Genomic DNA, 12,289 nt, shown 5'->3' on the forward strand with positions numbered 1-12,289 from the left:
CCATTCATTGCCGTCTCGACCCTCTGGAACACAAAACTACGCTGCCCTCCACCACCATATTTTGAAAGCTCCATAAACCTTTCGTGATTGTTCTCTCGTCTTTGTGCAACATATGCTGTATTTCCAATTTGAAATGTTCTACAAAAATGTCTCAATTCATCTTCTTTAATCGACGCCTCCATCGTATTCATCAGCCAAACCATGCTCGGCCTGCTACTCGGAATATACCTCTACTCCTCTCGTCTAATCCCACCATTCCCAATCTCAGACCGAATCTTATAAGACTATTCCCAATCTCAGACCGAATCTTATAAGACTTTGATTCCACGTAAATATATCCCAAATAACCCATTGTTAAATTACAAAAATAAAGAATCAACAAACCTCCTGTACAAACCCTCACGCACTGAATCTCACCCTCACACGCCGAAGACTGTCCATCAAAAAAAGTAAAAAGAAAAAGAAGAAAACAAGAAGAAAGAAAGGAACAAGAAGTTACTTGGGTATGGATTTGAAATCTTCCTTTTCAGTCTTTCTTCCTATTTTTTTTTTATTGGTAAGATATTATGGGTTGTATCATCAGTTGATATGAACTGGAGCTGCAACAATTTTCATTTATGGTACAATATTGCAGATTAAGATTTCTGTATCAGACCATATTGGATAGAATTAGAAGCTCTTGTCACGTTCCTGTTGTTTTTCGATGACTTGCCTAATGGGTTACCTTGTCCTGCAGATGATATGAAGCAATTGGCACAAGAAGTTTGTGAAACTATGAAGAAAATTTTAGGTCAGAACTTTGTACAAGTTTACAGCGAGATCAGGAAGAATCTCAAGGCAAAAAGGGATAAGAGGAAACAAGAAGAAAAGCTTATGGCTGTTGTCGATCCAATGCGCAATGCCAAGAGGAAGTTGAGAATTGCCGCTAAGCATCGTGCCAATAAGAAAAGGAAGATAACGGCGATGAAAATGGGAAAATGGATGCAAAAGAAACGAAGGACAATGTGAAAGAAAAATAAATAGTAGTATTTTTAATATGTATATAATCTGTAAATATTTATATATACATTTATCAAATGTGACTATCCATCTACCTACTGGCATCGTTGTACTATTTACATTAATTTTTCAGCGAGCTGATCTGTCTTTTTTTTACCCCGCAACCGTCTTTATACGTCAATTCTCCCTTTGCATATAAGCTTTGAGATCTGCAAAGATTGCTTGCTTAACCTACAAGTAGGTCAGGGAAATAGGGATTGTTTGCCGTGTCCGCCATTCTATCTGGCAGCGGAGTTTGATGACAGATGAGGCAATAGGATCCTCTCCAGTTAGTTGTAAGTAAGGGTATTGTGGTAATTTCAGACAATGTGAAATTACCAAAATACCCTTATGTACAACTAACTGGTTCGAGGACTTGATGGATATGGTTTTGAGGTTTCGTTTGAGAAAATTCATCCATCTCTATTAAAAATGAATGTACATGTACTAATCACATACTCTAAAGACATTAATTTAATTGATTCAAGTATATCATTTTAATAGGTTGTATTAAAAGAAATTTCTCTAAACTGAATTGAAGAAAATTCTTCTAACATGATCTATTAAACTGTTCTGGCCTAGTATATTAAAAATGGAATTTGGCTTTGGTGCTAAAAAAAATCAAATTTGTTGTAGTTTTTTTAATGGTGTAAATTGAATTTTAATATATTTTTTTATAATAAAAAGAGAAATTAAATCGTCGAGAAAATTAACATATGCAGTGTAATTTTATTTTCTAGAACAACTTAACCAAATTCTTATTTACTCAATTCTTCACATTCCTCCTCTAAAGATCAATAGTGGACATGATGCGTACTATTTATAAAAAAATGAATTCTAATTTGAAAAAAATGCATCTATTTATAAATTTTGAATAGTACAAGTAAAGTGAAAGAAAAAAAAAAAAAAAAAAAAACTATAATACCTATTAACCTATGTGTTTTACACATGCATTATCAATTTGTTAATGAAACCCACCAACAACCATAGTCCTTTTCCTAAAATGACGTCGTTTTAGGAAAATAGAAAAAACTTTTTATTAAAAGATATATATGGGTATGTGGAGGCGGATAAATTCAACCTTCACGTACTTGTTATCTGTCCGCCGCATATGTGTGAATATCGAATAGAGCATCTGTCAGCCTGTAATTAGGGGTTGAAAATTCGTCTATAATTCATGTAAACGGATATATAGGAGATGCAAAGTAATTTTTAACCATCGACTTAAACAATCCTATTTTATTCATGTGTTTTGTTTTTTTTTATTTGACATGTTCACTCAAAAGGGAGAGGAAAATTCAAATTAGTGACTTTCACTTCATAAGACGTGATCCCTATCTGAATAAGTTACCCCTTAAAGATTATTCCTGTGTTTTGAAAACGAATAGTTGGGTCAAAATATGTTAATAACAATAGTTAAAAATACTCACAAACAATATTTTTTTTGGGAACAAAAAAGAAATGAAAAAATAAGTTAGGAAAAAAAAGAAAGAAAGAAAGAAATGGAACCGCTTATCACAGTCACTTACGCGTTTTGAAAAGGCAGAGAACACGATAAAAAAAAAAAACAGAGAACCGGTTTCTACTTTCCGAACGTCCCCTCAGATTGTCGTTTTTCAGTCCGTTAATTCCACGTGCCGTGGCCGCGCGTTAAGCAGACAGCTATCATGATGAATTGCCCAAAGCAGAGTATACTGTATACACTGAAGCAAACACACTCCCAGTCCCAGCAATAAATCCCCCACCTCTCACACTCTACCCTCTCCCTCCCGCCCTCTCTCTCTCTCTCTCACTCTCTCTCTCTCTCCCAGTCTCTCCCTCTTCAAGCCTCCTCTCTCTCTGTCTCTCCCTCTCCCTCTCCCTCTCCCTCTCCCCCACTCTCTCCCTCTTCAAGATCTCTCTCTCTCTCTCTCTCTCTCTCTCTCTCTCTCTCTCTCTCTCTCTCTCTGTGTATACGTATACGTACATATATATGGTGTATATGTATGTGTATGTGTACGTGTACGTGTCGGCGTAGGTGTAGATCACTCTTTGGCTAGATCTTCGACCGCATTTCATGGATCTTGAAGCCGACCTACACGCATTGTCTTCTTCTTCTTCTTGGTCTCTTTCTCTCTCTTAGGGTTTTGTTTTCACACACCGCATGTGTCACTGACGCTCTCTCAGCAAGCTCGTCGTAGCAATGCGGTCTCTTTGTTCAACCTCTGGATGTGACGGAGGGGTTCGCCGGCGGCGAGTGCTTCACCGGAAACCTAGGAGGTCGTGGGGAGTGTCCGGGGAGGCCGCCGAGCACGAGGGTCTTGGTAACTGACGATGGTCTTTGTGGGGTTTTGGTTCCGTGAGAAAACATGCCGGCTCTGGTTCTGCTCCTCCTTCTTCCTATGCTCAACTTGGTTTTCTTTTGTTCAGGTATTTTGATATTTTTGTTTGATTTTCTTGGGTTTGACCGTTTGTTGTCTCTGTTTGGTTGCTGGGAAACGAACAGAAAGTTGTGATTGATACATTTTTGTTCGTTGTTTGGTATTTTTTTTTTTTTTTCAATTCGAAAGTGTCAGCTCATTTAAGTCAAATTTGTCTTATTAGGGTCGACATAGTGGGCTTCTTTGTTTTATTGGGGTTTATTCAGTCTGCTCAATTATTGATAGTGTACGGTAAAAAATTTATTTATGTTCACAGAGCAGTATTAGTTAGGAGAATCAAGCATAATTTACTTCGCATATTTCGAAGCTGTTTTTCTTTATTCTGATAGTAAAAACTGCGCCTTTAGAAGCTCTTAAAAGTAAGATAAATACTTTCAGAATACCAAGTGACCAATGACTGAGAACTTCTGGGTATAGTGTAGTTCTTTCTGGGGTCGTATTTTTTTGAGAGGTTGGTCTTTGGGGTTAAAGATGTGGACGAAATTGATTAAGAGCTAACATGGTACCTCTGTGTAGTTGTTATGATCTTAAGGGTTAAGGATTTAACCAAATTAGTATTCAACAAGAACAGGGCTTTTGATCAAATGGACAGGCCTTTAACAATTGGTATAAGAGCAAGCACCGTGTCACAGGTTCAAGTCACGGAGGAGGCGATCTATTGGCTGAATTAAATTGCCTTGGTATTATATATGGGCATATTGTTAATTCATTAAATTCTTATAGGTAAGTGGAGCCGCCAAAAGAGAAAGAGTGCCGATAAAGTGGGCCGCTGTGGATGTCAGATTTGGAAGCGTGGTGGAATGTTACAATCCTAGGGGTTAAGGGTTTAAACAAATCAGTATCGAACAGTTTTAAGGCTTTTGGATCAATGGTTAGGCCGTGAAGAGCAACTTCCAATGAAAACAATAGGTGTTGCCGTGTTTGGTTTTTAGCTTGAAAGACACCCATGGGTTTGGAAGTGACAATTCTGATGAGTTTCTTGATTTTTTGGGAATGCAACATTTTGTTTATAGAAAGGAATCTGTCTTAGTCACTGAAGTGAAAACGGAACATATTCAGTTGTAATCCGTATCTATATTAACTGCCCTGATCAGTGACATTTCATAGGAGAAACCTGTTAAACAATGATTTCCGTTGTGACAATGGAGTGAGAATTTCCTTGGTCATTGATGTCCGATGTGAGAGTAGAATGCTTTTTTTTTTCTTTTCTTTTCTTATTTATTTATTTATTTTTTTAAAGCATCTATTTCATGTATCAGAAGTTTAAATTTCAAATTGGATCTCTGCCTAGACCAATACTTGTAGAGTGGTACGTTTAGGTATTGGCTAATAGATGGATCAAAATATTGTGAAGCATTGAATATAATAAGAGTTCTGACCTTATGCTAGATTTTCTGATTTTCCAAGGAGCTGAAGTTTAACTTTAGTCATGTTGGGGAATTTTAACTGACATATCTTATATTTAATACTTTATGGTATTGACAACTATGGTTCTTGAATTGAACATGTCACAGTTGTTCTCTTTATATTTCAGGGCATCCATTGTTGCACATCTACTTGTCTCCTTCTCTTCTACCAAACAAGCCAGTATCTATGAGAGAAATCTTAGTGGAACATGGTGAGGGTGCAAATCTTTATAAATCACTGCTGATGAATGAAGTTGTTTTTCTTAATTCAAGTCTATTATGACTAAATCCATTTTAATTAATGTAAAACGAATTCTGGATATCATTACGAGCCCTTGACATGTATTTGAGGCTCTTGACATCTGTCCTGAAAAAACCTGCATTAGCATGTTATGATGGCCTCACAATGTGTTTCATATGCTAATTGTCAGATATATTTTGATATCAGGAATTGGCCAATTTATCTTGTCCTTTCATCATTTATGATCGGTATCTTTAATGCATTCTGTTGAAAGGAGAATTTTAGCCATAGAGAAATGAACATTATTTTCTCATTGATTTGCTTATCCTGATTTAATGAAACACTTAATAGGCATTCTTGGTCATCTGCTTATCAGCTAAATGCTTTACATATGCCCTTTTTTTCATACATATCTTAAGAAAGTGTTAGTGAAAGCTTCACATTTGGGCTTGGTTTCAACTTCTCCTAAATCAAGTGGATCCAATGCTTTGCAAAACAACCCCCCCCCCCCCCCCCCCCCCCCCCCCTCTCTTCCCCCCAATTGCGTGTGCTTGCTTGTGTTCAGGCTTCAGTTTAATAATTAGGTTAACCAACTCATCATCTAGTAAAAGAGGAAAGCCAGATTGTTCATCTTGAGTCTTGACCAGTTTCACTTTTAGGTCCCTTGCAGCTTCTGTTGATAACTGTCTATTAATATCATATGTTCCTTTACTGCTTGCAGCAAGGTCAATTTCAATGAGTGTGTCATTTGCTCCATCAAAACCACCCAAAATGTTGGTGGTTAAGCCTTCTTTGGGACCATCCACTGCCCCTGCACCGTCTCCACTTTACCAAGGTATTTTCTGTGCTTATAATTTCAACAGCTTGACATTACATTGTTGCTAACAGTTTCATAATGTTTAATCTTCTGTTTCAGGTCCTAGCAGTCATCCCCCAACAGGAAGTCATCATCATCATCATCGTCATCGTCAGCGTGGGAGAACTGATGCAGCTGCCCCGTCCCCTTCAAAAAACCAAGGTAATATTTATACGTGACACTGAGTTTGTTTGAGTCTGTATGTGCATGTGTGTGTATACCAAAAAGATAATGGAGAAAACCTACAATAAAATAGTGCCATATCATTTTAGATAGGGTTTCACAAATTTATATGTAAAAATGCATTCCTAATACTAGAATCAAGGCATTTTAATTGGTTTAGGACATAAAAGGCATTTCAATTGGCTTTTGGTATGCTGGATTCTATTGCATGTCCATATGTTTGTAAAGAACCCTAATCTAAAATCTTAAGTATCAAGATTTCAAGAAGAAAGTGCGCTTTTTGATTCACTTAATTTATGAATAACATGTGGTGGATGTGTAACCGATGAAAAACCTTCTTGTTGGTTTCTTGGTGCAAGTGCTGTCTAACTTTTTGGTTGTTGGTGAGGCAAATATCAATCAGGCTGCCTTGTACTTTCTTACTGTAACTTTGTGAATCAATATTTGATTCACTTTATTTTAGTATTGGTATTTGGTTGAAGTCAAAGGGTTCTTATGGTGACATATGAACTATTACTTCACAAAATTGGTAAATGGATCATCTTTTTTTTTTTTTTAAATATATATATACAATGTGGTTTGAATATTAATTGAAAAATTGATGGTAACTTATTGTTCATCTCAAAAGCTACAATTGATTAAAAGGTTTTCTGCAGTGTGTTGTTGACTGTAACTCCCCTTCTCCCTTTCTGTCTCTTGTTGTGAGGTTCTTCTTACTCTTGTCTTTGATAATGAATGCTTTGGCAGCTTGTGATCAAATTTGTATGGAGCCACTTACTGCAACTCCTTTTGGTTCACCTTGTGGTTGCGTGTTTCCCATGAAAGTCAGACTTCTTCTTGATGTAGCTACTTATGCTGTTTTCCCAGTAATGAGTGAGCTAGAGATCGAAGTTGCAGCAGGCACCTATTTGGAACAAAGTCAAGTTAAAATAATGGGTGCTATTGCGGATAGTCAAAATCAGGAAAGAACAGTAGTGGATATTAACTTGGTTCCACTGGGAGAGAAATTTGATAATACCACTGCAGTACTGACGTATGAGAGATTTTGGCATAAGAAAGTGCCTCTAAATCAGACTCTTTTTGGTAATTACGAATTGGTATACATTAGTTATCCAGGTATTTACCCTGACTCTTTAACTTTCCAGCCAAAAGGGGAAAAAAATTAAAATTAATACCTTTAAATATGTTTCTTTACCATGTTTATTATCATATTTTGGTTAAGACTAAAGTAGTTATCATCAGGCATTCCTTCTTCACCACCCTATGGGAGTTACGGTGGCAGTGGACCAAGTGGAAGTGCTGGAGATCTCCCAATCTCTGCAAATTTTGACAAGAAGAACCAACGGATGAATCTTAAAACCATTGCCATCATTGCTTTGTCTGCATTTGTACTCTTATTGGTTTTCATAGGAGCAGTCTCCATTTTTTTGAAGTGGAGGAAGGTTGGAAGACCATCAAGTGCCGTTGGTCCTGCACTTACATCCCCTACAAACAAAAGATCTGGTAAATTTGTGAATTTATTTGTAAGAAGCAAATACCATGCCATGTTTTTAAACTCTCAATGGAAAATGATGCTCTATCATAGTGCTTATGTGTTAGTCTTCCTTAGCTTGAGGATGGCTCCTTTTCAGTTGCTTCATTTATTTAATATGCATTCCTAATTTTCATCTATTTAAAGAAAATATCATAAAGTTCTTCATAGTTAGTCATATTAGATTAATTACATTTTAACAGTAACAATGCCTCAAAATGGATGTTTGCTTTGTGGTTTATGGTAATGATCTAATTCAATATTTATGTTATATTTCCTTGATGTTCCATGTGTTTCTAGTCAACCTTACATTTGAAATTTGGTTAATATTATTTGTAGTGTTAAAAGAAAAATGACTCGTTCAACCATAGTAATTTATTACATCAGTAACTGATGGATCCAATGAGAAGCACACATGCCATGTTTTAATGGTGACAACTTCTTTATAATCCCTTTTCCCACTGAAGTTTCTGCTTTAGCACTAAAAACATAATTCATATAAAATACAAGACTCCTGCGTTTTGGCCAAAAAACTTTGAAAGTCATATCGAAGAGGTCATTTCTGTGAATGGGGGAAGATAGTCCTGTTGAGAAGTGTCTTGAACAAATCCATCTCTGTGTACTGGATAATTTAGCTGTGTTATCAACCTTTTGATAATTTAGCTATAATCAGGCAATTAATCAAGGTAATGCTGCCTTGTTTTACCATTTGATATCAGTGCATATTTTAACTCAAACAGTGTAGTCATTTACAGGTTCTGCATCTGCTGCTCTTTTATAATTTATGCATCTTTCTTTTCTTCCCCTCCCCCGCGCTTCCGTTGCATAGTCATCTTGATTGTGGGATCAGAAATGTAATGCTTTAGTGTGGTTATTGTACTTCATCAGACAGTCCTGTATGATGGGCAACTGAATAATGAGATGGTCAATTTGAGGGTTAGCTAATGAGTTGTATGAAACATACCCTAATCTTAGTCAACATGATTGATCCTATGCAGGTATAGGGTCTATATTATCAAGTAGTATTGCAAGTTCAACGTCAGTATCCCTCATGTCCACCATGGCTACTCGTGTTCTCTCTGCCAAAACATTTGCACTTGCTGAGCTTGAGAAGGCAACAGATAAGTTCAGTTCAAAGAGGATTTTGGGTGAAGGAGGATTTGGACGTGTTTACTTTGGGATTATGGAAGATGGAACTGAAGTTGCTGTTAAATTGCTTACAAGGGATAATCAAAATGGAGATCGTGAATTTATTGCAGAAGTTGAGATGCTAAGTCGATTGCATCACCGTAATCTTGTGAAACTGATGGGTATATGCATTGAAGGGCGGACACGCTGCTTGGTGTATGAGCTAATTCACAACGGCAGTGTTGAGTCCCATTTGCATGGTATACCTGTGCATCACACCTTTGACTTTCTTTTGGTTTGAAATTGTTCTCTGGAATTTAAGTTGGCTAACAACCACCACAGCTACCCAAAAGTTTGGAGCAGAAGAGATATTGATCTTATTCTCTTTGTGGGGATACCCTTTTTTGTAATGAATCATCAGCAAATTACTTACTTTCACATTACCTCTGTATTGGTGTTTTAGGTGTTGACAAGATAAAGGGTCCTCTTGACTGGGATGCACGGTTGAAGATTGCCCTTGGAGCAGCGAGAGGATTGGCCTATCTTCATGAAGATTCTAATCCTCGTGTAATACACCGAGATTTCAAGGCTAGTAATGTTTTACTAGAAGAAGACTTCACGCCAAAGGTTTCAGATTTTGGGTTAGCAAGGGAAGCAACCGAAGGAAGTAATCATATTTCTACTCGGGTCATGGGAACTTTTGGGTAATCATACTAGTTTTTTCAAGTTAATAGTTTCGCGGTTCTATAAATTTAAGTAGATTCTTGATGACAACATATGCTTCTTTTTTTGTTCTTTCTCATTTTTCTGTCCCCACCCTAATATACAATTAGCCCAATATACAAGTATGCAGTTCCTATTCCCCTTTCCCCTTCCCCCGTATTGAATAGAAAAAAGAAAAAGTATGCAGTTCCTATTAGTTAAGATATCCTTGAGTCACTTTCAGATTCTTATCTTTGCCACATTCTCTGAAAGATACTTCAGATCTAAGAAGTTTTCCTGCAGGCCAAATGTACACACACACACATTACCGTATTTTCCTGCCAGAAATTCCAACTCTTGATGAAATTTGAAATGATTATTTGCAGGTATGTTGCCCCAGAATATGCAATGACTGGGCATTTACTTGTCAAGAGTGATGTTTACAGTTATGGGGTTGTGCTCCTTGAGCTTCTCACTGGAAGAAAACCTGTGGATATGTCCCAACCTCAGGGACAGGAGAATTTGGTAACTTGGGCGCGACCGCTACTGACCAGTAGAGAGGGTTTGGAGCAGTTGGTCGATCCTTCTTTGGCCGGAAGTTATGACTTTGATGACATGGCTAAGGTGGCAGCCATTGCTTCCATGTGTGTTCACCCAGAGGTGACCCACAGACCTTTTATGGGTGAAGTTGTGCAAGCTCTAAAACTAATATACAATGACACAGATGAAACTTGTGGGGATTGCTGTAGTCAAAAGGAATCGTCTGCTCGAGATTCCGACTTTAAAGGCGATTTTGCCCCATCCGATAGCAGTTGGTGGAATGCCGGTGGGCTCACCCCTCGATTAACTTATGGGCATGCCTCTTCCTTCATCACAATGGATTACAGTTCTGGACTTGAAGAGATGGAAAACAGACCGTTTTCAACTTCTACTTTGGTTGGGGGTGAGATGTCTTTACCAATTAGGCATGGAAACAGATCAGGTCCCTTGAGAACAGTCAGAAGCAAGGCTGCCTTCTATAGGTTTTCAGGAAGTAGGAGTGAGCATGGGGGACTCCTTCCAAAGCGTGCTTGGAATGATGATGGGTATTGTGCTTGAGATTTCATTTTAGCGTTTTGAATTGTACAGTTCCAGAGGATCAGATCTTTTTAGTGAGAGGTTGATTGGTGTAGTTTAGGTGTGGGATTTCTGCGGTTTCCATGTTTGGAGAGAGAAATTGGCTTCTAATTTTGGAAATATTTCATTCATTAACAATACAAGTTGGAGATATAAGTTGGAACACTTTCTGTATCATATATGTTAAAATATATTCTTCTTGTTCAATGTTCAATGTTCTAGTCTTTGTATATGCATGAGATTTGACTTGGAATACTTATCAAAAAAAAAAAAAAAAAAAGATGCATAAGATTTTCCAAGCAAGAGAAGTTATTGTTTCTGTTGAGGTTGAAGTGAACCATATTCAAAATTTGTTTTTATTTTTATTTTTTATGGTTTTTGTTTTTGTTATACTTCTCAACTTCATATAAAATTTTCTCTTCATGTTGTTGTCTGACCTTCCTACGTAATTATATAAATAAACCAGACGAAGCTTAAACTGGAGGCTAACATCCCGAATATCTTCTATCTTCTCCCAAGACTCTTCTTCTACAAGGGATGCTGCCTTTGCAGTCGTGAAACAAAGCCTCCTTCAGTTGTCGATTTCACTTCCACACTGTGGACTGACGAGGATTCCACACTGTCGCTGTCAATGCTTGCAAGCTGTTATGAACTGAAGGGTAGACAACTTGACTCTGCCATTGCCAAGAAAGCCATCGACAACGTTAAATTGATTGCAGTAAGTAGCTTCACTTCGTCCTTCTTCGCCGGAGTTAATAACGCGGCCAATTTTTTACTAGAGATCTATCTTGAGCAATCATGGGAAAGTTTGTGATCAGTTTAAGGATACAGGATTTGATTCCTGCACTACACCGTCACAACAACCCTTCACACAAGGATGTGCCTAGTATCATGTGAGGGAGATGATTGGGGTACAACTCCATCACAACTCCACTTACAATGGGGTGGAGTCCATGTGTGTGGGCTCCACACCATTGTGAGTGGAGTTGTGATGAAGTTGTGAGAAAGGGTTGTGGGTTTAGCATTTTCCATCATGTGAAGGGTCGTTGTACACTTGTTATGTTGGTGTTGTAAATCTAACATTTTCCAACTTCAAATAAGGCACAAAAGGTTAAAATAAGCTCATTACCTTATGTGCGGATGACGATGAATAATAACCGTATTCAATAATTCCAATAAAAAATATGATATCCGTATTTTGCGATTGGAAGGTATAAATATTACAAATACCCGGCGTGTGTACCCCTACCGCAATGTACAAGTTCTTTCCTGATGATCGATTATTGAGTACAGGTAAAGGCGTAAAGCGCTTTGCCTGAAACCGATGGTGGGAACTTTCATTTGGAGCTATGGCTCGAAACAACACAAGGAAAGGGTTTGGAGCTTCGTTCCGTTCGGGCAGCCTTGGAAACAGAGCAACAAGTTCAAGCCATTCACACTTCACTGGCCGGCGAGAAAGCTGATTGCTGTAGCCGGCCTGTAGGCTCCATTGACGAAGAAGATCAGAAACTTGGTGAAGTATTTGTGATTGTGGCCGGCCATTATGCCGCCCTGTTCTAGAAAATGCTACGAGTCGATCACCGCAATGGCCCACTCTGTGTGAACTGCCGATCGACCACGCTTTTGGCAAACCAATCCTTCATCGATTCCCTCCGCCGCCGCCTGGCC

At 37.9% G+C, this 12,289-nt stretch overlaps 2 protein-coding genes across 2 annotated transcripts in view; both read left to right on the plus strand.

The window, feature by feature from the left end:
• The window catches only part of LOC133856603 (uncharacterized), a 33,196-nt gene extending 32,033 nt beyond the window's left edge, over window positions 1–1,163 (plus strand). The window contains exon 31 of the mRNA XM_062291660.1: window positions 737–1,163. Within this exon, the coding sequence (XP_062147644.1) occupies window positions 737–1,008 (272 nt within the window). The 3' untranslated portion in view covers window positions 1,009–1,163. The remainder of the gene's footprint in view (window positions 1–736) is intronic.
• Window positions 1,164–2,928: 1,765 nt separating this feature from the next.
• Window positions 2,929–10,828, plus strand: LOC133857167 (receptor-like serine/threonine-protein kinase ALE2). Its single transcript, XM_062292313.1, has 9 exons — window positions 2,929–3,447; window positions 4,993–5,076; window positions 5,827–5,940; window positions 6,022–6,123; window positions 6,892–7,260; window positions 7,387–7,647; window positions 8,674–9,063; window positions 9,267–9,507; window positions 9,892–10,828. Exons 1-9 carry the CDS (start codon window positions 3,387–3,389, stop codon window positions 10,601–10,603), a joined length of 2,334 nt encoding a protein of 777 aa, XP_062148297.1. The 5' UTR covers window positions 2,929–3,386; the 3' UTR covers window positions 10,604–10,828.
• Window positions 10,829–12,289: the final 1,461 nt, after the last annotated feature.

Source organism: Alnus glutinosa, chromosome 14 (genome assembly GCF_958979055.1).
Source record: "Alnus glutinosa chromosome 14, dhAlnGlut1.1, whole genome shotgun sequence".
Classification (NCBI taxonomy): Eukaryota; Viridiplantae; Streptophyta; class Magnoliopsida; order Fagales; family Betulaceae; genus Alnus; species Alnus glutinosa.